The sequence below is a fragment of the Seriola aureovittata genome, chromosome 2 (assembly GCF_021018895.1).
Source record: "Seriola aureovittata isolate HTS-2021-v1 ecotype China chromosome 2, ASM2101889v1, whole genome shotgun sequence".
Taxonomy (NCBI): Eukaryota; Metazoa; Chordata; class Actinopteri; order Carangiformes; family Carangidae; genus Seriola; species Seriola aureovittata.
The window spans coordinates 1,309,642-1,335,816 of NC_079365.1; the positions used below are offsets into that span (position 1 = coordinate 1,309,642).

Here is a 26,175-nt window from a genome sequence, read left to right on the forward strand (position 1 = left end):
AAGTCCACAGTCCTTAATCCAACGTCAAAATCAATTCATCCATAATCAAAGACAGAGTTTTTAAATTTCCCTTCTCTGTGTCCTATTACAAAACTCTTCCTCATCCTCCTTCCTCCTCCCAAGCATTCTAACTCCCCAGGGAGGATCTGCTCTATTTCCAGAGGTTTAAATAACTTCTCTAGTGTCACTAGATACATTCTAACTTATACACTGGGGCCAAAACACTGCTGTTGAACATCCAGGGTAGAATCCAGGGTATAGCAGAATTGTCCTGGGGCTGTCATTGAGCGTCTGAAATTCTGTGGTTTACTATACATTTTAGATACTGATCATTAAGATTAGAATCTGTTACTTGTAAATTTAACATTTTTTTTTATAAACAACAATTAATTTTTAATACATTTAATGTATTTTTTCTGAAAACAGATGCCTCTTGTGTCTGGAAATGAAGTTGATAAGAGTCAGACATAGTCAGGAGAGAAAATTCTCTGTGGGGTTGTCACAAGGGACACTTTTCAGATAATTATAATTGAATAAATAATAATTAATAATAATTATTTAAAAAAAAATTTTAAGTATTTTTTCAGGCTTTTTTGCCTTTATTATAGTGACAGTGAGAGAGAGACAGAAACCTTAAGGGATAGAGAGAGGGGATGACATGCAGCAAAGGGCCACAGGCCCAGCTTGAACCTGGGTTAGGACTAAACCTAGCTGTAACCTTTGCTGTCCATCAAACAACATTTAATTGACCACTGCATTGTTTTGCGGGTTGCCAAACTCAAAGTACAGAACAATGAAACAGGCTATAATGAACGGTGTACAGTTGGTTGGCTTTGGTTTTAAAAACGGCATGTAGCAGACAACCTACTATACACCAAGTAAAAGGTCTAATAAGAGTTACATATAACTCAAGCCAATCAAGCCAGTCAATCTCAGTCCACTGCTTTCCATGTTGCGTTTCACTTCTCACAGCTTGTCTGTCAAGCTGGTGACATAAACGTTCTGTATTAAATAAACTGTTTTACATAGTGCTTTGAAAAACGTACAATCCCAGTATTGACAAATGATATAAAGTGTGCGACACACTGGTAGTCAAGGTTATGTTGTAGGGCTGAATTTGAACTAATTCATATTAGATGCATATTCTCACTTTGGCCCTTTCTGTGTCTCTCTCTTCTCCCTCAACTATCCAGAGATAACTCGTGCCTTCCCCTCCCCTTCACCCCCCCCCCCCTCCTCTCTGGAGTGGCGGTGCTAAAGCGTCACATTAGAACAGATACACTACTGGAGTGGAACCATATTTTCAGAGAAGAGAGTTTAAGGTCCCAGAGCGGTTGTCCTCAGGGATACTTTTATACTGACATGCATTCAAAATACTGCAAATATTGACAACACAAACCCTGTATAAAACATGTAGCATCCAGTCAGTCTGTATATTTTATGACAGGAAAACATTCTGCTCCCGCCAGTAAGGTTCATGCATCAAAGACTAAATAAACACAACTAACTAGGTAGCATTATAGCAGCAGTAACTGATGTATTTGTCCATATGGAGGCAGTACAACAAGCTGTTGCTGTTGCCTACATCTATCTATCTACAGACACATGCATTAGCATTCATCTGGAGTCATGTTGCCAGCCACCCAACAAATGCAATGTCTGTATTAGTGTCTGTATTAGCTCTATTTTGGTCTCTACCAACTCCTGAGAAAGATGTTTGGCTCTTTGGCTGCTTAATGCTCCACTGTGTTCACAAGCTAGTCTCTGTGTCTGTCAGCTGTCTGGTGCTGAACAGGTAGTTTACAGTCAGTTTAGCTGTAGCTGCTGTAAACAAGGTTGATGAGAGCTGTGAGAGTGAACCAAATCGGTGAAGTTGTCGGCCGTTAAATCAAACAATGAGCTAAAAGATGCTGAAATGAGGAATGGACAATCACTGGGAATTTTACAAGCAAACTTACACATTAGACACAGTCATTTAATACATTCTTAATATAGAATATTGATTAGTGCAACTGTAAACAACAACAACAGTGAACGTTTGAAGGCCCACTCATGGCCCAGAGAGGCTGATGCTAATCACACCGGGATCAGGATCACATGTACTTCAACAGCTTACAGCTGCACGATGGAGCTGACAGTCTAGGCCCCCCTCATACAAAATCAGTCCACAGGTTTGCAACTCAAGACAAATCTCTGTCTGTTAATGGAGAGGACATTCTGAGCCTTAGTAATGTCAAAAAATATATTGATAGAGCAGCACATTAATATCAATGGATCTTGTCTTTCCTATTATTATTTTGTGACTTATTTAAGTTGAGTGTATATTCATGCTCTAAGTTTTAGAACCACACTTCCAATAATGCTTTCAGGTATATAAACAGGAAGTGTAACTGTTACGGCCGCCACTCTGGCCATTTTTGTTGTTTAATTTCCCTGTCTACCAGGCTGCCTGCTGCGTCCACCCAGATGCTCCACCCTCTCTGGCCTGATTGGTGCGGTTTGTTTGCAGCCGGCCAATCCCTGCCGCCCAATCAGGAGCCCCGGATATAAAATCCGGCCCGCCTGTCAGTCGAGGCAGCTGACTGTTAGTGGCAGCTCGCCTCTTTGTTGAGAGAACATTTGTATTGCTTGTAAAATAGCAGAGATTCGTAGCTGGTTTTGTGACTGCTTTGTTTTGTTTTACCCATGGTAATCTTTGAAGCCTGGAAGTGGGGTCAGGTTTAGGATTTACTGTCATACTGATTTTGATTCCTCCTCTTGTAGTATTTGTGTTGTTAGATACACTAGGTGAAGGGGTGCTGTTCCCGGCGTGTTTTTGGTTTTTAGTCAGCTTTAGTAGCTAGTATTGTTTTTCCTTTTACTTTGAGTTAGGTAAATGATTTTACCTGTCAGCTCCTGGAGAGTCCTCCTTTTGTTATATTCTGTTTTTGATTTGGACAGCATCCGCCGGCCTCGTTCCTTGGTTTGTTTTTGTCCATAAACACCATTATTTTCACCATTTGTGCTATAATAAACAACCTTATACCTAATACCAACTGGGTTTTGTGTTGCTTCCCTTTCCCCTGTGAGCTGGGTTGTAACAGTAACGTTGCCATGGATGCAATGAGTTCCTGTTCCTGGAGTGTACTCATGACTACAGACAGACAACTGTCACTGGATAACTACGATGCTGAAGCTTTTCCAGCTTTTAGCGGCTGTGATCAGCTCCTCTTGTACTTACTTGTACGTACCGACAGAGCGAGTGTTTACAAGCAAAATTACACCAGCAGGAGAAAAGAGCTCATTTCAAGCATCTGCTGATTTTCATAATCACTCCACTGTATAGGGAGTGAATAATATTAACGTGGTGATTATGTTCTTCTCAAGGTTAAAACAAATACAATATCTGAAATCACAGCTAACAGCGTCCAGCATTTCTTACATTAGTTTTGCTTCGCTGTAACAAATACAGCATAAGGCTTTATCTTCATCTGGTGAAACAGGATTTACACATTCACATTAAATGAAATATCATTGAAGCTGCTGAGAACTGAAGAATTTTAAAAGGTTTGCTTATATCACTGGGCACCACCGACATTTCCTCAGAAACCATACGATGAGATGGAGACAGCTGAATGATGTCTGAGCCCATGAAAAGGTTAATGTAAATCTCAGACATTCACATCTGTTGATTTATCACAGGTTTGTCTCAGGGGGGTCAGATGGAGGAGGATTATAAAGTGTTTTATTGTATCTTGATGATGTGACCTGATTATCCATTACAGTGTAACGCAGGTTGTGTTATCTTTAATAGAGATGATTTCTAATCAATTAAAAGGAGCTTGTTACGCGTCATTATGATGGGAACCCTTGAAGGACCCTTGAAGGACTCTCAAGACCTCCTGTCTGAGATCCTGGACTCAGTTTGTGAAGCAGTAATATGAAAAATAGGTAATTTGTGCCCACCTGAGCGAAGTCCATGCTAAAGAGAGACAGAGAGGACTTCAGAATGAGGAGTCACATAATGTCATTTTAACTTGCAAATAATTATGCAAGGCAGCTGAAACCTTATATTTTAGAGACTGTCCTTCCCATAAACAATTAAAAATTCCTATGTATGTATTTTCCTGGCAGGCAGATTCTAGCAGTCTTATTGTGAATAATAGTCATTCAGAAATAAAGGCCAGAGTATGTGAGGTTGGTACGGAGCAGCCGGACGGATGGTTGTGGAGGGAACAAAGCTTTAGACTTTGACGCCCATCCTCACCCTGGAGATGGCAGATTAGAACATGTTTATATGCAGTGTTTATTTTTTATTCATTTATTTGATTTTTAAAAATGTATTTAAGAGGGATGATGCAATTTAACACAGTTCCAATGTAGAGCATGAAACTGAGAGTTTATAGCTGTTGCTTGTAATTTAAGATAGCCAGTTTTCATCATCATAAAAGTACAACACACTACAGATATGAAAGTAAAACACTGAGAAAACAGCAACAAAAACAAAATGGACCTTATATTGTTGTTCCACCCCGTTTCTGCTCTGGTCTTAGAGGTGACTGACTTTTATAATCAAGGTCACAAGTTAACATCATCATCTTAAAGGTATGGACACATGGACAAAAAGAATTAGAGATGTATCTTGGTGGTGATTGGGTGCAGTTAAGGCAGTATTTTTTGTTTTTATTTTTATGTTTGTTTATGTTTGTTTATGATGCCAGATGAATAATGCCAAAATAAAGCAGGGAAGACAGAAGAGTTCAATAAAAGAAATAATGGTGACATGTTACGCACCACCAGCTGTGCCAATAGGATGTTTAAGAAATAGACATTTTAAAAGTTTGACTGTTTAAAAGTGAAAATTCTTCTTTGTGTGTCTGTGCCAACTGAAGTCTAAAGGCTTTTAGTTAAAGGTAAATGTGTAGGATTGAGACATCACTCTGACCTACAGTCGACTCTCCAGCTGCACTCGCTCCCATCAGACCTGCTTCACAATGTTCAGTCATGTGCAGATGTATCATGGATCAACTGCAGAACACAGTTGTCTCTGCTGTAGCTTATCGGAAACATGAACTTTGACCCCCATTAATGAAGCTGTAATCTCACACTGCTTCCTCCTGCAGTGGCCTTGGTTACGGTTACCAGGGCTACGGACCAGGACTGGCCAATCGACGAGGAGTCTCCTTGCGGGGTGGGAGGCTCCTATTGGTCATTTCATTGTAGTGCTGCTGTCGCCGACAATGGATGATTCATGTGATAAGATGTAATTGGGTAGCTTACTGTATAGAACATCACAGGATGGACATGTCTGAGTCTCAGTGTCTGTGTCTGTGGTTGATTTTAAGTGGGGGACCATCACACTGTGGGATCCAGACCTATATCCGTACCTATAATCACCTGTAGAAAACCAGTTTAGGTAGTGCAGGATAATTAACCGCATAACCGTTTTGATATTGGCCTAGTTTTGTATTGAACTTAATAGACCCTTTGAACTTACTTAAAGTGTCCATCTGGAAGATACTGTATCAGTCCTGGTTGATTTGGTGACACCTGTAGTTTCTTGTCGTAACAGAAAATGTGGTTTCATACCAGCGGTGCTGGCAGGATTATATTTCATAGTACACACAAGAAGCACCTGTCGGCTGGCGTCCCACACGCACACGTATGTCTACTCATCGAACGAGTGAGTGAGCAAGAGAGTAATTAGTGTATTTCAGTGCTGAATTAATGACACAACACAACAATAAAACTGATTAGCCTCCTACCACATGCATTTCAAAGACCAGCCAACAGTCCTGAAAAACAACAGCAGCTAACTAACAGGCTACAGCATACTATTATATACTATATTGCATGTCCCACAGAAACGTGCAGTAAAAGTCGTCATGAAGCAACAGATTCCTTCATTTAGCATCATCATCATAAGAACATGTTGCCTAACTACTAAACATAGTGATAACAATACACAGCATCAAGACCAAACCAAGCTGCTACAATAAACAACCAAAAAACCATGCGACAATAACATGACAGAGTTCTCCTGCCTGTTTGAAGTTGATTCTGCGTCTGAATGTTACATCAGAACCACCTCTGCGTCACTTCCAATATGGTGATGGATATTCATCAGTGTTCCACATCTGCAGTGTCAATCAGCTGTGTATTATGGCTGGTGGCGCCACTGTTAAATGTTACACGTCCCAGACTTTTGAGAGGCAGCAAAACAAACCTGGAGGTTTTCATAAAGAAGTCAGGCAGTGATTGGACCTTTTCCATCAATCTGTGAGCAACAGTGTTGTGATTTGATTCTGCTCGCAACATGTGTGTGAAGAGCAGCACAGTGAGAGGAGCTGGTTACCTGGCTGGGAAGGTGGAGGTGTACAGCCTGTCGCCTGCAGCTCTTCATCTTCTCTTGACCGTTGTCTTGTTTTGTAGACACAGTTTTGTTGAATATGACTACAACATTATAAAAGTCACCTTGTGTTTTGCCAGTTAAATGCTTTAAATGTGAAGCTGCAGCAGTAGGAAGTGCTTGGTTTGCAGTGCCAGCAACTTAATATGTTGCCACAGACACCCAGTATCTGTAGTTTCATCAGTGTGCTTTTTTTAAATAGTATTGTACTATATGTCATGTTACCTGAACCTGTGAGTTTCATGCTCACACTGTAGGAACATGAGCATTAACGGACACTGAACATAACCACACACTGGTTGCTTTTGTCCTTTGACAAAGTCGTGTAAAGTTTATTCCGACAGGATGACAGTGTCCTCGTCAATGAAAAGAATGAAAAGAAAACAGCAGCAATGCTTGTTGCTATTCTACTGTGAAAGGAGAAAGGAAAATAATGGAGGTTCATCTGTTATGCAGCAAAGTTCAAGTTCAGTTTTACATCACAGTCTCAAGAATGAGGTGGAAACAAGCTCACCTCAGTTTATAACGGATCTTTTGACAGCAGCTCTGTGTGAACTGTCAACACTGCTGAACACAATCTCTCATGTTCCACAGATCCAGCTGATTGCTTGAGAGCATGATGTCTCAGGTGATTAATCAGGTGACTCATCTCAAACCGCACATCAAATTACAGCTGATCTGTCAGATAATTGGTCCGATTCTACAATTTTTTGGGGGCTTGTTTAATCCCTTGTATCGGTCTCATAGGGAAAAAAAGCTCACAGAAACTCAGCAGGAAAATTTTATCTCATTATTCTTAAAAAAAGAGATTCCAACAAGGATCCAACTCCCAGTCAGAGCCCAGACCTTAATCCAGTAGAAATACTGTGGACTGAACTCAGAGAGCTGCTCACACCAGACCTCCAGAGAATGTGTCTGACTGAAGCAGCTCTATAAGAAGAATGGTCCGAACTTCCTCCTTTGAGCAGCTCATTGAGTAGCTCTGATGAACAGCTACTGGAGAACTGGTTTCAGTCCACTTCAACCAGTTATCAAATCCAAGATTCCACTGACTGTTTCCACCAGAGCTGTGAAGGTTTAATGACTGTCTTCAATACAGGCACTAAAGACTGTAACTGTTTATGTGATATTAGCTTAAGCACATTGTGATTGTCTGTATCACATTTTATGAGCAGTTAATGCAGAAAACCAGGTCATTCAGAGGTTTCACATAGCCCACTCTTTTTAGCCACTGTATATATATATATATATATATATATATATGTGTGTGTGTGTGTAAACTTATGTATGCACAGATGTGTGTGTTGATATGATCATCTACCCTTTATCCTATATTACACTCCCACGTTGTGAAAGGAAACTTTTCTTTTCTTTTTTCTGCACTTGAAGGAGTGGCATGTGCTGCTTTGACCCTCTGTTATAAAAGAAATATAGTATAAAAAATAGTTGTTGGGGGCAACAAATTCAGGGTGAAAACTGGACTGAACTGAAGACAGTAACTCTGTGTCATCATTGCAAATAATGTTAATGTTATGCAAACTAGAAGGGCGCACACCTCCACCAAGGCCCGTGTCAACAACAACATACACCAGAGGCGTTATTGAGATATTGTGTCCATGAGAATGGGATGGACGAACGGACAGGCCATGACAATATGTCTGGCTCTGGCTGTCAGCACGGAGGAATAATCTAAATTCATGGTAAATGATCCGGATCTGCCTCAAACTTTCATGGGTCTTCCCTTGTCCATGACCCATCCCTCCACCAAGTTCAGTGCAAACCGGTTCAGAACTTTTAGTGTAACCCTGCTGATAAATGAACCTCTTTGGTGGAGCTAATGATACCACTGCTGTCAAGCTCCAGGTCAAAGTGCGGGGCCTCTACAGACACCTGCCATGAGAAGAACACTGTTAACCCCTTAATGACTTATTCTTCTGTCACATTTGGTTTAACAGGACAGTTTGACGTGTTCGTCCCACTGCACAGTTGCACCTCTAAATCCCCAGATCCCCAAGTTTAAACAGTTTGTCAGGAGGAAATCTGGAGCTTTTAGCTGCTTTTAGTCATTTATAGAAAATGAGTGAGTGTATCTTTAAACCAGTGTGACTTTCCTCAGTCCTGTGGGGCTTCTCATTGAACAGATGCTCTCAGCAGTGACTGCTCTCACTAAAGCAGCCCTGTTGAAGCAAAACACTTCAGTCTGTTTCCCAGTTTATGTTACCTCTGTTTATCATTTGGGCCTCTTTGTACACACCATCTTTAAATGAATCTCCTTTTTTAGAAATAAATGTTGTTGTTCTTGTAGTATAAGCCTCCCCTCGTTCTGGATACCATGTATAAAAATCTGTTGCTTGCCATCACAATATGCCGATCCCAACACATGCTGGATGGTTGCAGTGTATGAAGGCAAAGACTTGTCTTACCTTATTTAAACAGGTGTTCCCTCCTCACCAGGGTCTGTGCAAAACCATCCACCACCTTATTATAATCGAGTGCTCTGACTAGATCATTATATGCTTCCCATTCCTGGTCCTCATGCTAATCTTATATATAATCTTGCTTTGTGACCAAAGCTTTGTGGTTTGTCAGTTTTGTAGCTTGGTTGACTTTTTATCCCTCTGCCCCGGCCACATGCAGAGCCGGAGGCATATTGTGTTCAGGTTGTCCATCTAGATGTCCCATTCTAATGGGCACGATATCTCAATAACGCCTTGAAGGAACTTCTTCAAATTTTGCACAAACGTTCACCGGTGTCCCGGGTACAATTGCTGGGACACCTGTAGTACATACGTCACTACTCTTGACATGCCCACCTTGTACGGCACTAAGCCAAGTTAAAAGTGGACATGAACGGGAGAACGAGAATACACAAACCAGCAGTGTAGCACCACAAGCTAGTGACCGTGATTTAAATAGAGTTTTATGATCCTCAAAGATAGAATGAGGAATGTACTGTATTTTCCTAATACAACTGATCAGATTTTGATGGTCAAAGGTCGAAGGTCAAAGGTCAAGGTCAGTGTGACTTAACAAAAAACTTTTTAGCCATTACTCAGCACTTCACACAACAATTATGACAAAATTTCACACAAATTTTCTGTGACTCTGGATAAACAGGGATGTAACCTGAAAGTAGTCTGAGTGCAGGAGGCAGAGGACCATGAGGAGGTGATTCTAGTTTTCTGAGAATGAAGAACAAAAAACATTTATCCGAGCCATGTGTCTCATGTTGTACTTCTAATATTATATAAAAATGTTTGCTTTTTTTGCATTTGACATTTATTAAATATGCAAACATAAAACATGAACATTTACATGTATCAAGAATCATACGGCGCATTTAAGCATCACATCAATCCATCCTATGAGATCTATTAGTATATTCATCTCAGACATAGGTGACCTCAAATAACCTAATTTCAGCCAATATGCAACCATGTGTTTAACCACATACTCCTTCACAGGAGTGAACACACAGACCAGCCAGGTCTGTAAACAGCAGTGCAAAGAGATATAAACTGCAGCGGTCCAGCACTCTGAAGGATTATCAAGAGTTTGTGACATTCATTCGTCTCTGTAACTGTTGTCTTACAGGTGCCCATTGAATGTTGAAGACATCAGTCCTCAGAGTCTGGCTGCTTTACTGAAATTAATTTCTGTGTAATTTCCTGTAGTTTTGAAAAATGGGCATTGTCTTATTTGAAAGTGTCATTAAATATATTTATCCCTCTGTCTCGTGTCTGTCCTCGTCCTCCTCAGATTAGTAAGCAGCAGCTGCAGACGGTCAAAGAGCGCTTCCAGGCATTCCTCAACGGAGAAACTCAGATCGTGGCTGATGAGGCCTTCATCAACGCTGTGCAGAGCTACTATGAGGTGAGTTTGTGTAATCTGTCACACCTGTATATTCACAAAAGCTTTTTTTGTATATTTATTGACAAATCTATTGTATATAAAAAGCCATCAACCCTTACTCTCATATCTGATCTCTGACCTCCCAGATAGTTCCTCTATGGAATCAATAAAATACTAAATGTTAATTCTTAATCACTATCTATAAACAGGAAATGTCTATAAACTTTATGTCACTTCAGAAATCTAAACCACCTTTTAAAGCTGTATTCTTCCCCTTGCGGAGCCTCTTCTTGTTGAAACTGAATCTGCCCAAGCAAGAGAACTAATAATGGGGTGAAAAGTATCCAAACCTCAGTGGAGGTGACTGGTCTGGGCTCTGATAAATGATGCAGAGCGTGCACTCAGCTCCTCGGGGCGGTTTTAATAATGTGCTCCCACACGGCCGGGATTCAGTCAGCTCGATCCGTCCAGAACAGAGGGAAAAAAAATGTGATGAAAGAAGAGCTGGAGTCTTCGCTGCATCTCAGTTTGTATTACACTGTTCATTTACAACTTAACATCTGACCTAACAGCATCTGGAGTGACTCACAGTGAGGAGAATAAGCAAAGATTCTCTCTGGCTCAGTAGGTGACTCATTAACATCAGACAGTTTATAAAGGCTGTTTGTTGACCTCATTCTTGCATCGTAAATTTCTAAAATGCTATTTTCATTTTGTCATTATGGAGTACTGAGTGTAGACTGGTGAGGGAAAAATGATTTCAGCAATTGCTCATGCTCTATATGTAAACTCTCAGCCTCATTCAGAAAACATGACAACAACTCCACAGCTCACTGTTTGTTATCAATGCACATTTTGCACAATGAAAAATTAAAAAACAAACAAACATTTAATTCAATTCATAAAAACCCCCAAAACTCTTCTTTGTAAAAACAGCTTTGCACAGATAATGTGATGAACCTGCTGTGGGTACTGCACTTAGCTGCCACCTTATTAGCTCCAGTACCTAACTATTACACTCTAATCCATCAACTTCAGTTTTTACTGAAACTGCTGAGTTGCAACCCTGTCGCTAAAAATAGCTTTTATTCTGCTAATCTGCAGAAAACATCAGGATTAAACTTTTTTTTAAATCAGTATAATGCTACATTAATAATAAATACATTGAAAATGACACTTGACATGTTGCAACATGTTACTGATAGATTCATCAAAACCTCTGCAATAGATTATAGTGTTGACTTCTTCTTCAATAAACCAAACTGTAATCTCTCCCTAATCTTAACCAAACAGTTTTGTAGCCTAAACTCAACCATGTGGGACATTACATGCAGGACTTGACCCTCTGTGTCTGGTATCAAAGTTCCCCTCACTGACCACCGCCCCCCTGTGGGTTTTGTCAGGTACCAAAACAGCACTTCATGGACTGGGAAACCGTTGCCAGGGAACATAATCCAAGCAGAAAATTACCAGGAGGTATTAGGAAAGAATAATTTTGCAGTAATGTAATTTCCAGGAGACGAGGCTGTTTACAGTCAAATTTATGCTAATTTTGATGGTGGTAGTTTGTGGTGCTGATGAGCTGTATTATACTTCGAGCTCTCGCTAATATTGAGTCCAGTATAAATTAGAAACACAGAGAGGTGTTTCTGTTGTTTAGGCTACCCTCACTGGTATAAGAGGGGGTGGGCAAAATAATAGAAACACCTGTCAACATAATGCCAGCACCACAAACAAGGCTACATCCTCCAAAATGATACAGTCGAATCAAATCTTTGTCAAACAGCGTATGAGAAGTTGTACTGAAGGACTCTCCGAGCTGCCTTTTAGCTTCAGTTACATACATTACATCTGTTGCACTGTTATCTTTGTCACCATGTTAACTGTATGGTCTCTGTTAAATAAATAGCCTTTAAACTGTTTTCCTTCTTATACCCTACTCTTACTTATGGTTATTTTAGTTCTACTTTGATTTCTGGTTTTACTCACTTCCAAACATCTTCTCTCTTTAAGCACTTTATAAGTTTATCTTTACTATTTTGTCTTCATTTTTATTTGATTTTTAATATCCTGCCTTTTATTTCTGGGTTTACCCACTTCAGTACATCTCTTATGTTTCAGTATTTTATTATTCTATCTTTATCTTTGCTTTCCAGTCTTCAGTGTTTCCTCAGTGCAAATTTATGAGCTTCATGACAGCGATTCCTCAGTTCCATTATTTCTTTTCATGTATTACTTGGTCATTTATTGTTTTGTGTTTATAGGTGTGTGTGTGTGTGTGTGTTTAATTGCTTTCATTCTGTAACGCACGCTGTCTGTGTTACATTATTTGTGTGAAAAATCTGATTGATTGATTGATTGATTGACAATTCATGAATATCATGAATATATTATTGTATACTTTATGTTGCGCTGTACGTGTGTTTGCTAACAGTTGATCCAGTGATGTGTTGCCGAGGAGACGGACTGGTGCAAGAACAGAACAGGGGAGTGTATCTGTTGGTGGCGCTGACACATTGACTGGCGCTTCCTTATCAGTTAATGTGGCAGCACAAGCAAGAGAAATGAGAACGGTGTGATATTTAACAGATGAAGCTGGTGGCACAGGTTATCCAATTCAATTAAAACCTAAAGATCTCAGCTTTAGCTCCGGGCTAAAACTGATGGACGCAGAGAGAGAGAGAGAGAGAGAGAGAGAGAGAGAGAGATTGGGGGATAGACAGGAATAGAAAGATAAAGGGAGACAAAGGGTCAGAAAGAGCTCAGCAGTGACTGCAGCAGGTGACAGGACTACACAACAACACATCTGTCTCTCACATTTCTTAGTACAGAAGAGGTGAATGGAATTTCACTGGTGCTTTTCACAGCATTGTAAAATGACACTAAGAAACAGGAGTAGTGTCCTCACAGATCTCAGCTTTAACAGTTTTCTGCAGGAGAGTAACAGGGGCACTGTTCGGTTTCACGAAACAAATGTTACTGTTGGATCTTTGAAATGGAATTTCTCAAACGAAACTCCATTCACCCCCGTTACCGGGGGGTGCAGGTAGAAATCTCAGAAACAGGTATGACAAGTTTGGACAAAAACACCCCAAGAAAATCTGCGTGTTCTGATACCAAGTAAGGAAGGAGAGAAAATATGCTTTTTGTAATTTGGGTGAAACTGGCCTCGGTGTGCCTTTCATTGTTTTTACATTTTAAGGCTTTTGCGTTGATACTTCTAATCACAGACATTTGCAGATTTTTTGATAGTGTAAACAAAAACAACCAAAATTATTTTACTGTTTAACAAACATATACTACCGTAAAACTTCAATTAGAAGCCGAGTCCCAGTTAAAGGCCGAGTCTCTTTCACTGGCTTTCACTGGTGTGGCTGCACATTTAGTGCTTTACAAATAATATATGATTGATTGATTGATTGATTAATTGATTGATTGATGTGAGAGTAAGAGGAAGAATACAGATAGTTTAAGAATACAGATTTTTCACAGGAGTTTTACAGATGTTGACAGCAGCTGTAAAGATGGAACTTGTTCAGTCGGGAACCTCACTGGGATCGGTCTGTCGCTACATGTAAATCTTTTGGCTTTAAAAAACCAAACTGATCAATCAATCCATTGATTGCAGGTCTTCCTGAAGAGTGACCGAGTGTCCCGGATGGTGCAGAGCGGCGGCTGCTCGGCCAGCGACTCTCGGGAGGTTTTTAAGAAGCACATAGAGAAGCGGGTGCGCAGCCTGCCCGAGATCGATGGCCTCAGCAAAGAGACAGTGCTGAGCTCCTGGATCGCCAAGTTTGACACCATCTACCGCGGCGAGGAGGACCCCAGGAAGCACCAACAGAGGATGACTGCCAGCGCCGCCTCCGAGCTCATCCTCAGCAAAGACCAGCTCTACGAGATGTTTCAGCAGATCCTGGGCATCAAGAAGTTCGAGCACCAGCTCCTTTACAACGCCTGCCAGGTCAGTGTGTGATACATGACTTTATGTCTGTTCATCTGTCCTCGTCAGTTGTTCTGGGACATTAGGCCCAATGTCTGTTGTTGCAGCCACATCAGTCTCATCCTTTGTGATAATATTTCTGTTGCCATTACGCTGTCTTAGACACAGAAACATTTCATTCCCATTCTTATGCTCTGAATGGCTCGCTAAAAAGACAGTGGTTGGTTCATCTGTCTTCACCAGACTCACTGATATCAGAAATTTACCAGAAAACATTTTTAACTTCCATGAGGAGGAAAGCAGCATAGTATATTTATATTATATTTATTTAACAAGTCATTGATTTTATTCCCCTGCCTGGGAGAAACCAGTAAACTCGTAGCTTCACTGGAGGTCTGGACAATCAGTACAGATACTGTTAAGAGGTTCACAGCAGATCACCCGTGGGGAATTTGTGTGATTTACACAGCTTTATGTGGAGATTCTGCTTTACTTAGTCTGCCAAAGAAAAAAATATAACCTTTACACCAAAATCAGTGTGTATAAGCAGGTTTCCTAAAAGCAGTAAACCCGCTAAAAAATGGCAGTTGACTTTTTTCACACTGTCAGAGGAGTTTGCCGCACACACACACAACTGCAGGGAGCATAGTCATCACATGCGGTTACAGAGCGCACGCACACACACACACACACACACACACACACACACACATTAAAAGAATGCGCTGTTAGCTGTCATGTAAAATAGATCTGTTGCATCTCATGATCATCATGAGGGGGTGCTCCTGTAAGTGTTTCTGGTTTGAGACGCTTCAGTTGGTCATTGTGTGTATTAAACGTGTTTTGGGGCTGTGCTCCCTCTCAGAGGAAGGCGTAGCTGAGGTGTTTCTGGTGTTTCTGGTGTTGCTGGACAGGTGACCGGTGTGTTTACAGTGTTTGTCCTCTGAGAGAAGTCACAGCAGGAAAAGAGTTCATCTGGGTGTCATGTTTACATCACTGCTGATTGGGGCTGGAGCTGATAACCACCTGTGATTACTGCAGAGTCATGTGACCCAGGAGTGAATGCTGATTGTACCCTTTCACACTGATGACAAAAAAAAAGATATTAACAGGTGTTAGCAGGTTTTTTTGTCCAGTGTAAGAGACAGTTTGAATTTCTGAATTTTGATACATTATCTTTATCATTATCTCCCAAATGTTTCCATCAATTGTCAAACCAGAGAAATCTGTGATTTTAATCATGGTAACGTTTCCTTGGTCACCTGTCAGTGACATCATATCCTCTATGATCATGTGTCAGTGTGTTTGTCTGACAGAAGCTCAACATTGACTTTTCTCTAGTTTTAAGCCACATACACTTTTTACACCTCGGTGGATTTCAGCTCTATATTTGAACCATCAAACCATTGATCTTAGTCGTTGGACGTCTGGATCTGAAGTTATCAGAGAAACAAGCTGAGGAAATGTTAGACAGCTCAGCTCCCAGCTGCTGGAGACGTCCTGTCCTGTGTCACTGAAGAGCGTCGCTGAATCTCAGATGTTTAAAGAGAAACTGCTTTCTGGGTGTTTCTACTGGTTTTAATCCCCTGGTGTGTTTGTTATGGAGAGGAGGACACCTCTGTGGAGAATCCAGCTGCTGGTAAAAACCTGCTGAACGTGAAGTTATTAAAGACACAAAGGAAAGCAGTCTCAGTTTCCAGCGAGACGTCTTGTGTCGGAAGAGCCTGTGACTGACTTTAAATGTGAAACTGCTTCATTCAGTGTTTTTAACAGTTAGAATCACCAGGTCTGTTTGATTTCCTGAACCACTGACACTGAAGGAATCCAAACCAGGAGGAGCTTATGGTAATGGTGGTGAGACAACAACTCCCATGATCCCGCGCTATTTCATGATGTCATCCAGCTTCCTCTGTTGTTATTGTTGTTGTTATAGTTTTGACTGAGAGACCCCTAGAGGCAGAAGTTACAGACTGTGAGTTTGTTCTGTTGTGGACAGTCTGTGAAAGCAGCCTGAACAATATAAGCCATAAAATGATACAAAACAAAGCAAGGGTGATGTTGGTGAGGAAGAAACTTCATTTTTAAAACATCACATTTTTTCATGTGAGGAGTACAAAGCTTACGGAGAACAATCAGGTGTGTGTGGAGGTTCAAACCGAGAGCAGAGAAGCAGCACGGGGAAGGAACAATGAGACTGGATTCTATACATTGATGATCCACTGTTAAATTGCCAGGTATCGCATCAATAGAAGATTCTACTGCTGGCTGGAAAATGAGTCATTAATATATGCAGAGTGTAATGGTAATGGCAGGGCAGAGTGCTGGGCTGTAAAGGCAGATTGATGTGGTAATAATGGTGTCCAGTTATCGGCAGCTGGAGGCCGGCCTACAGGTACTCAGTACTTTTGTCAGTGCTCAGTCCATCACTGAAGAGACCAGGGGGATGAATCCTGCTCACTGTCAGGGCTTTTTGCTTAAATCCTCCAGGCAAGGACTCAAAAACACGACTTGAAGGCAAAACCTGAAAGTCTACTGGAAAAATAGATCAGTACACAGACGGTCAAAAAGAAGCAGGCCAACAAATCCAAAGAGCTGAGCTAAAGGCAAGGTCAAAAAAACAAGAAAAGAGTCCAAGCTGGAACAGTAACACGAGGAAAGGCAGGAACACTTGTCCCAGGGAACAAAGACTGGGACAGGGACTAAATACAGTAGAAAGTAAAGACAATAGCCACGTTTCCACCGCAGGAACTTTCCCCAGGAACCAGGAACCTTTTGAGGAACTATGTGCGTTTCCAATGCAGGAACCTGGGTTTAAATTTAGTTCCGGGGTAACTAATCGACCCTCAACAAATCCCTGGTTGGGGGGTAGTACTTTCCAAAGGTTCAGGAACTTTGGGGGGTGTGGTCTGCAGTGCTGAACATTTCTGACTGGTCGAGTACTCGCTAATAAAATGCTGCGTCCTGTATTGAATATACGCTATTTATCCCGTACTTTCGTTCATGTTATGTCCTCAAAGTGCTGTGAATAATGTAATGTCAAGTAATGATTTTGCATAATCTTCCCGGGACTTTAGGCCGTGGTGGAAACGCAGACAACAATGGGCCACAGGAACCTTTTAGTTCCTGAACAAAAGTGCGTGAAACTTAAAGTTCCAGGTATTTTTTTGGTCGAAACGCGGCTAGTGAGACAAAGGTGCAACAAATCAGGGGCAGCGCAGATAATCACAGTGGCAGAAAACACGATGGCAGGAAGTGAGGATCTGAAATGAGAGTGAAACACAATTGAAAGGAAGTACTGCATTTACAGTTTAATTCCACTTTTTCATTGGCTGAGGGAGACCGTACGAGTAAAGTATTCTATGCTTACTTTAAGTTGGCTCAATCTGAAAACAACTCTTTCACTCTCTCACTCTCACTGGTCAGCGAAGGTGTAAGGTGTGCAATATTCTTGGCTTAAATTGTATCAGTCTTTATTTTACTTGCATTTGAACAAAAGTAAAACTGGACCAACACTACAGACCAGTCTGACGATTAAGAAAATCTTTGATTATTTGAGCATCTAAGTGTTGACATAGACTTACAAAATCACAGGATGTAGTCTTAGTGTTGGGGTTGAGTCTTGTTTCACACACTAAAGATCTAAAAGGTTTGAAAGACGATAGCATTATTGTCATTCATTTTAAGTGTATTGATTAGTTTTTGATTAATGAAGTGGTGAAAAAAAATTTGTGAAATGCGCACCATCATGTCCCAGAGCCCTGAAAGCCTTTTAAATCCATCCATCCATCCATCCATCCATCCATTCATTTTCTTCCGCTTATCAGAGATCAGGTCATCCCTCTCTTTGTGAACGCTTTCCAGCTCCTCCTGGGGGATCCTGAGGCATTCCCAAGCCAGATGGGATATGTAACCCCTCCAATGTGTTCTGGGTTTCCTCACAGTTGGACATGCCTGGGAAACCTCCAAAGGAGGTCAGATTCCTGAACCACCTCAGCTGGCTCCTTTAAACGTGAAGGAGCAGCGACCCTATTTAGAGCTCCCTCCTGTTGTTCGAGCTCCTCACCCTGTCTCTATGGCTGAGCCCAGACACCCTGAGAAGGAAACCCATTTCAGCCGCTTGCATCTGTGATCTCATGATTTCGGTCACTACCCAGGGCTTGAGAATGAAGATCGATTGGTACATTGAAAGCTTTGCCTTCCAGCTCAGCTCCTCTTCACCACAACAGTCTGGTACAATATACGCATTACTGCTGATGCTGCACCGATCCAGCTGTCAATATCCCGCTCCATCTTACCCTCACACGAGAACAAGACCCTGAGATACTACACTGAGAACTCCTTCACTTGGCGTAGCAACTCACACCCAACCAGGAGGGATCAGTCCACTGTTTTCTAGCTGAGAAGCATGGCCTCAGACTTGGAGGTGCTGACTTTTATCCCAACCGCTTCACACTCGGCTACAAACCATTCCAGTGAGCTCTGGAGGTCACGCTCAGATGAGCCCAACAGATCCACATCGTCTGTGAAAAGCAAAGATGCAATTCTGAGGTTCCCAAACCAGACACACTCGTCACCTCGGCTATGCCTCAAGATGAAAGCCATTTAAAGGTGTAATGTGTAAGATTGTGCTACTCGCTCCACCTCCACAGGGGGCAGCATTTCACCTCTTCACCCCTGTCCAGTTAATCATGTTGTTGGGTCTGAGCTCTACCTCATGAGCCGGACACCAAATATGTTGGATTTCGGTTGTCTATCAATTTATTGGCTATCATAAATTAAGAAAATATTAATATTAAAAATATTAATATTAAATAACTTTAAAATTAATTAAAGTCCTTGAGGCACCAGCCTAAACTAATAGGCAAAATAGCTAATATGGTTTCAGTCTCAATTTATTAACATCAATCTGGAACTCTGACTAACAATTAGAGTTTACTAACTATAACCAAATTACCAAATCAACAGTAAGTTACAGTTGAAGGATTGGAATTCTACAAAGTAGAGGTTGGCAATATTCACGCTTGTGCAACATTAAACACACCAGTAGTTATACTTAAAGACATTTATTTACAATGGAGCAGAGTAAAACACAATGTCTTATCTAGTATATACAGGTGTGTGTATGTGTGTGTGTAGGGGTATGTGTGTGTGCCTGCGGGGACACAAACAAAGGCAAGATGGCCGATTCAAAGTGGTCACTGTGACCACAGGACCTGAACAAAGAAGACTACACAAGATGGCGGTAAACAAAGAAACTACTCAAAATGGCCGCTGAGACCACCTAGTGTGTGTGAGAGGGGAGGTGTGAGTTTCTTTGTTAGCCTAGCTCATGTAATCTAAGTTACCAGGTTAGAAGGGGAAGGTTAGCTTCATGCAGGTTCTAGGACTGAGACGTACTGCTATGTGTGTGAACATATGAGTACTCGATTAACTGTATGACTGACCACAACCTAAGCAAACATTACAACAACAAGACATCAATCAACAAGTACATTAACAAAGTTAAGACTTCTGCTGCTTAGCTATGCTGTGCTATGCTGTGCTGGTAAAGGTTAGGCCCAGTCCGTTAACGTTACCCAATCCTTGGAACAAGCAAAGAGGTCCTTTCCAGTGTTTTGTAAAGTCCAGTGAGTTGGGAGGTTTCCTGGTGGAGTAAAGTCCTGTCTGGCTGTGTTGCTTTGCTGTTATCTCCTTTGTTCTCCTCACAGAGTTAGCTGTTCCACGCTAACTCTGCTACGACTCCTGTTGCTTGGAAAATCAGCTAGCCTTGTGTTGTAGCCGCTGATTCTGAAGAGGATTTGGTTCACTCACAGTTAATCCAAAGCAGGTCGCTGCTGTGGAGGAGAAGAGTGTTTGCAGGCTGCTGTGAGCAGGCCGGCGAGAAAGCTGGTTTCTCAGGTAGCAGAGCTGACCTGGGCTGGGGCCTTGTTGCCCTTTGAAAAACTGAGAGGAGAGAGCAGGAGCTGCTCTCCAGAGCAAGCCAAGAAGGGAAGAGAGAGAGAAGAGGGACAAGAGATCTGGTTTTGTTTGGTGACACCCTTGGGGGTCACATGTCACAAGCTGACCCACACTGACTGGCCAGTAAGGTCCGTGGGGGGAAAGGTCGTCCCCAGGTGTGAACATTGAGGAATTGTGGAGTGTGAGTTCCTTTGTCCAGTGGAGCAAAGAAACATCTCTTGAATGATGATGATGATTGATGAGTCCCAACAATGTTGTTTTCCCCATGTTCCTTATGATTTATCATTTATATGTGCATTTATTGTTGATAGTTAAAATTGTTGACAATACTGAAACAAATTATGATTACCTGTAATACAAACAGTATGTTTTTATTTACCTATTAAATAGGAAGGCAAGGGGATACTGTGTGACACATGGGTGTCAGACTACAGCAGCATGAGGAAGGGATGATGACATCATCACAAAGGCTGAATCAGACAATTAGGTTTATTGCCAGGAAGGTTTTTACTTACTTACTTACTGCAACAGTCAAAAAGATAAATATACATCGATACACATATTTAAAAAATAAATAAAACTATGAAAATCTGTTCTGTGCTTCTTTGCTATTGAACAAGGTGTAGCTTTAACGCCGTAATTTAGAATTTACTGTCGTTGAAATGGGGCACCAGTCCTCTGGGAGGACATCAATGATTTATTTCATTGATAAATTTATCAATCTCGTATCTGAAGCCATGACTTCTCGATTCAATGGATCTCCAGTCTCTACATCAAAAGAATACAACAGGACATGAACTGGGTGTAAATAAAGGAGTTTATTAACTAAACTACTATCTACAGAGTAAATGCAAGGTGTAATAATCATAAAGATGAAAATAATAATGAAATGAGCAGTGTGATGAGTTGGCAATGGTGGGAGAGAATATGTTATGGCTATACACTATGGCTATACAGCTAATGATGCTACATCTAAGAATTAGGTTTGATGATTAAATATTGCTATATTTCGACATCAACCCAGTCATGAGCAGAGTGTTAAGACCGGCCTACTGTGAGTTGCGCTGTAGCTGAAGACCCTCGGCTGGAACCCAGGTGGCTGTGGTTGCCGTGGTAACCCTGGAGACGCGGGGTCTAGGTGGATTCTCCTGGAGGCCGTGTCCCGTTATCACGATGACGGATTCTGCCGGTGTCTCAGCGGTTCAGCTCTGGTGGAGTTTGCCAGGAGACTTTCTGTCTCGGGCTCTCTTGATTTCTGCTCGGCTTCTCTGCAGGAGGTCGTGCAGATGTTATCTGCTGGTGTCTCTTGCGGGTTGATGTGAAATAAACTCTAATGCTCTTCACTTTGGCTGGATATCTTTAGAGGAGGCTGGCGTTGACCAGATGACTCTAAAATTGTCAAAATCTTCAAAAAGGAAAACTTGATGATGATTAAAAGTTACAAAATTACTCTGAGGCTCTTCTATTGCTTTGGTTCAGTTGGTCTTGACTTGGCTTATAAAAATAAAAGATCGCGCATGTAGACAGAAATGATGTTGGAGCTTGTGGCAAAGAAAAATAAAGGACGCGAAAAGTGCAAAAATGACTAAAAGCCATGAGTTTGTGGCGAGCAGCTTAGAGCTAAGAGTTTCCATGGCTACAGAGCCGGGCTTTGAGCCGGGACTCTGAGCTTTGAGCAAAAATCTCAGCTTCTAGTTTTCTGTTTTTTTCTAGTCTTAGTTTTTCTAGCTTCAGCTTTTCAGCCTCTAGCTTTTAGCATTGTTTCTCCGGTATCTTGCTCTTGGCATCTTAGCAATGTGTGACTTGATCACGACTGTTTTATCCCCTGGGGGCTGGCGCATGTTTCAGGGGCGTCACCCGTCTTCTCCTGTGTTTCCACTTGGAGAAGAGAGTAATTTTCCACTGAACTTTTGAATAGTTTAATTATATATTTTACTTATAAACTCGCCCATCTCTCTTCCACCATGACCACAAAACATTAAATGAAATAACATATAAACCCAATGGCACATAAACGACAGACAGGAGTGATACGAGTGTTGATTTCATATTACATCCTTCAAACCTGGAATTAATCAAATCCACAAGTTGTTAACTGATCAAACAACAATATAAACATTTCCTAAAGCTAATAGTTTATAAATGTGGATTACACAGCAGTTCTTTGACTGTAATATTAATCTGGACATTCTGGATGTCGTGTAGTGTGTGTTACCTCGTGTGAAGGATGCTGACAGTATGGTCACATGAAGTTCATGTTACGTTTCAAACATCCTATGGGATAGAAGTTTGGGATTAAACTATTACATAGAAACATCTCATGAGTTACAGAACAGCTAGATATTTCATTTTACATTCTTCCTCAGATCTGTGTCTGTGAAGAGAGTTCTGCTGGTCACTACCCAGGATTGGAATGTGGGTTGTAGTTTATGAGTCTTATCTAGAAAGGGACAGAGGAAGGGAGGTTGGTGTGTGTGTGTTTGTGTGTGTGTGTGTGTGTATGTTCATGCATGAAACAGAGAGGCCAGGATTCACACTTTAGTGTTAATCAGTCCTTTTGTTGTTACTTGTCCTCTATAAGAAACAATCAAATATCATTAGACAAAGTCTTATTGTTACAAACTGGAGATTTTGCCTATATTCTCCAGTTGCTTGGTGTCCATTGGTTGATCCTCTGGAGCTGACCCTTTGACCTTTGGTCTGGTTCTGGGTCTCTCTGACATGCTAACAGCATGGTCTTTTTGTGAGATAAGGTCCTTTGTCTCTATTTCCTATCAATCTGATAGTTTGATGGTGGGAAGAGTCACAAAGTGTCAATTGTGGGTCCGTAACTCTGCATGTCCTTATAATGAACTTCCTTAATGGCTTGTGACTGATGCCAGGCCAGGTATGTACTCTACAAAGGTTTCTTGTCTCTGAGGTTGATCTCTGCATTTCTGTGATTCTAGTCAGGAGTTTTTTTTTTTTTTTTTTTTGTCTGGAGCTGTAGTGGAGGAAGCTCTTCTTCTTCATGGGACTGAGGGGACTGATCTAGTGTCATACAACACGGCCTGGGATGCAGCTAGTTGGTTAGCATGCTCTTTTCAGTAGATATCTCTGAAATACAATAGATGGCTCCTTCACATAGTGTGTGATAGTGTTAGTTCATTTTTTAAAACATTTTAAACAAAAATTCTGGCCAGATCTTACACATTACACCTTTAAAGTCATGTTTTAATTTGACAGACTAAAGACACAAAGATGTTTAAAATACATTATAATATGAAGCAGAAATGTTGGACTGCACTGGTAATCAACACCATCAATAATTTTCAGTTATTGATCTGATGATGATGATGATTGCTGATTTATTGAAAATTTGACAAGGTAGACCTCTGTCTGCTGGTGTCCTGAGATGATGGGAGCTCTAATAGTTGGAAAATAATCTTTGTAGTGAATTAAAATCATATTTTCTCAACAAGATAATTTCTGAAAGTCAACAAATTTTTAAACCACACTTGGGCCACATGAGCAATAATTATGGAAAACAAATAGTTATTGTACAGCTTCAACATTCAAGCTTGTAGTATAATTAATGTGACAATGAACTGTGCATGTTTTGTAGACATAAACTAAAGTCTGTGGGAGGAAAAACAAACTAACAAAAAAAAAAACAGGTTTAAATAAATGTTGTGGTTTTACACTTTCAGTGTTTGTTGTTACTGTATGTGGACTTTGTTACAAGGCACTTGTAAATTTTAAAAGGATGTATTACAAAAGTAATCAGTGGCTTCTCTTATGGATAATCACATGGATACTGACACACAGCATTCAGCAGGTTTATTAGATTTGTTTAGATTAAAAAAAGAAAAGAATTAAAAATCATATCAATCAATCAAATCATAAAATATAAATAAAAGTGATGGGTCAGTGGAAACTTATAATGACCTGTTGTTTAAACTTCTGAAGAGGTGGTAATTCTACTATATGTGAATTATGGTTGTAGTTAGTTAGTGTTGTACTGAAAATATGTTTCTAATATTCTGCTCCCTTCATGTTTGTAAATTGGGTAGGAACTTGGACTGGGCAATCTTGTTTTTGTTATTATTTGCTGTGAATATAGGTAATGGATATGGTATATGAAGCTTACTGATGTATTTGAGTGTGTCAGCTGTCCCATGTTAAACATACTGTCACTAAAGAGGGAAATACACACAGACAAGCACATTAACAAATGCTTTATTTAAAAAAAAAAAAAACAGACAATAAATCTAGAAGAAGAACCTAAACTAACAATGGCATGTGTAATCTGTATGATCAGCAGTGTAAGTGAGTGCATGAGTGAAGAAGTATGTGAATGCAATGTATGGTGCAACAACAGAAACACTAACCACATGCCAACCAAACCAAATGGGTGCCTCGGGGAGGAGAGAGAACCAGAGCTGAGCTCCAACAGGGTTTTAAAAGCACTAGCACACAGGTGATGAGCCCAGGTACTGACAACCCTCTGCCACACCCACCTCTAGCACCTGTAAAGGAAGTAGCCAAACACAGGAAGAAACAGGTACACAGGTGGAGAGGGCTGTCACAATACTGAGAACCTCCTGAGAGTTATAAAGTCTGGAACACAGCTAATATACTCTGTTCCATTCATTTGATGGAGGAAATGTGATGTTTGATTAACAAAATGAATTTAGGAAACAGGAGTTCTGTTAAAAACTGAACTCAGTCTGAAATAACTGTTGTATAATAGACTCTATAGATTTTGAAGCTCAGAGTGAGTTGCTCTGCGGTCATGATCTCGGCAGTACCTGACTCCGCCTCTAACTCCTGGCTAATCAAAAAATGGGTGTGTGTGTGTGTGTGGAGCTGAGAATTCAGTGCATACACTCACCCAGCTGTCACTCCAAGTGGCTACGCCCTCAATTATGTATAACTTTAAGCCTTAATAAAATGTAAACAGGTGAGTTATATCAACAGGTGTCATGAAGGAGGAAATTAGCTCCAAAGACCAAAACAGTTTTTGTACCAGACTGTAAACATGTTTATTTCTGCTGTAAAGTTGGACATTTTAACATGGGAGTCTATGGGGACTGACTCACTGTTGGAGCCAGACTCTAGTGGTCATTAGAGGAACTGCAGCTTTTGGTTCTTCAGTGTTGGCCTCATTTTTTAGCTTCGGAGGATGATGTTTGGTCATGACTATACTGAACGAATGGAGCTGCTGTGGAAATGTACATGATAGATAATTCTGAAGAAATTTGGTTTGTTATAAATATTAGATATTGAACATGAACTAGTGTGTGGCTCTGTGGCCCACAGTTACATATAGGGTGGTAAAAAGATCATATGAGAATTGCAATCCACGATCTTAAACATCATCTACACTCTGTTTCCACCCAGATTTTATTGTGAAAGTCCTGACTGGAAGTTGTAATTCTTATCTTTCCACTGCTTTGATGCTTCTTTCAGATGTTTGTCTACTATATTAATGTTTTAATTAGAAAGTTCAGTCACTGCTGACTAGCTAGCCCTGTCTCCTCCCGCTCGTCCTGCCTGGGTTTGTCCTGCCTGCAGTAGGTCTCTGGTCCTGTGGACGGACTGTAACCGTCTTGGACTGCAGCTGGTGATGGTGGTTCTTGTTCTGCTCCAGTGGAGAACTGGCTCATGTGGAGCTACCCCAAACTCACTGAGGCTGCAGAGCAGAACAAGGACTGCTGTCTCCAGTGGCAGTTTAACAGTTAACACGGGCTGGTTAGCAGAAACTGAACTTCGAAATTAAATGTATAAATATAGAAACTTTTTGATGACGCAATCTGTATGATTCAACTGCCATTATTTTTCACCAACTCGCAATAGAACCCTTGGAACTTCCTTCAGAAATTTTTAGAATAAAAGCTCACAATAACTTGAAATAAAGCATTGCTGCACCCCCACAAAAAAACACTTTGTTGCCAACTACTGCCCTACATCTTCAAGCTGGCGTTTGGAATTGAAGTGACAAACAACTTTGGTACAGATATTGCACCAATCAAATAAGAGTAAACATCATCACCAA

At 40.9% G+C, this 26,175-nt stretch overlaps 1 protein-coding gene across 3 annotated transcripts in view; it reads left to right on the forward strand.

Annotated features, from left to right (window-relative positions):
- The window catches only part of cadpsa (Ca2+-dependent activator protein for secretion a), a 205,561-nt gene that overhangs the window by 37,229 nt on the left and 142,157 nt on the right, over positions 1–26,175 (forward strand). For all 3 annotated transcript variants that reach the window (XM_056394806.1, XM_056394789.1, XM_056394798.1), the window contains exons 2-3: positions 10,148–10,261; positions 13,869–14,201. In XM_056394806.1, the coding sequence (XP_056250781.1) occupies positions 10,148–10,261; positions 13,869–14,201 (447 nt within the window). The remainder of the gene's footprint in view (positions 1–10,147; positions 10,262–13,868; positions 14,202–26,175) is intronic.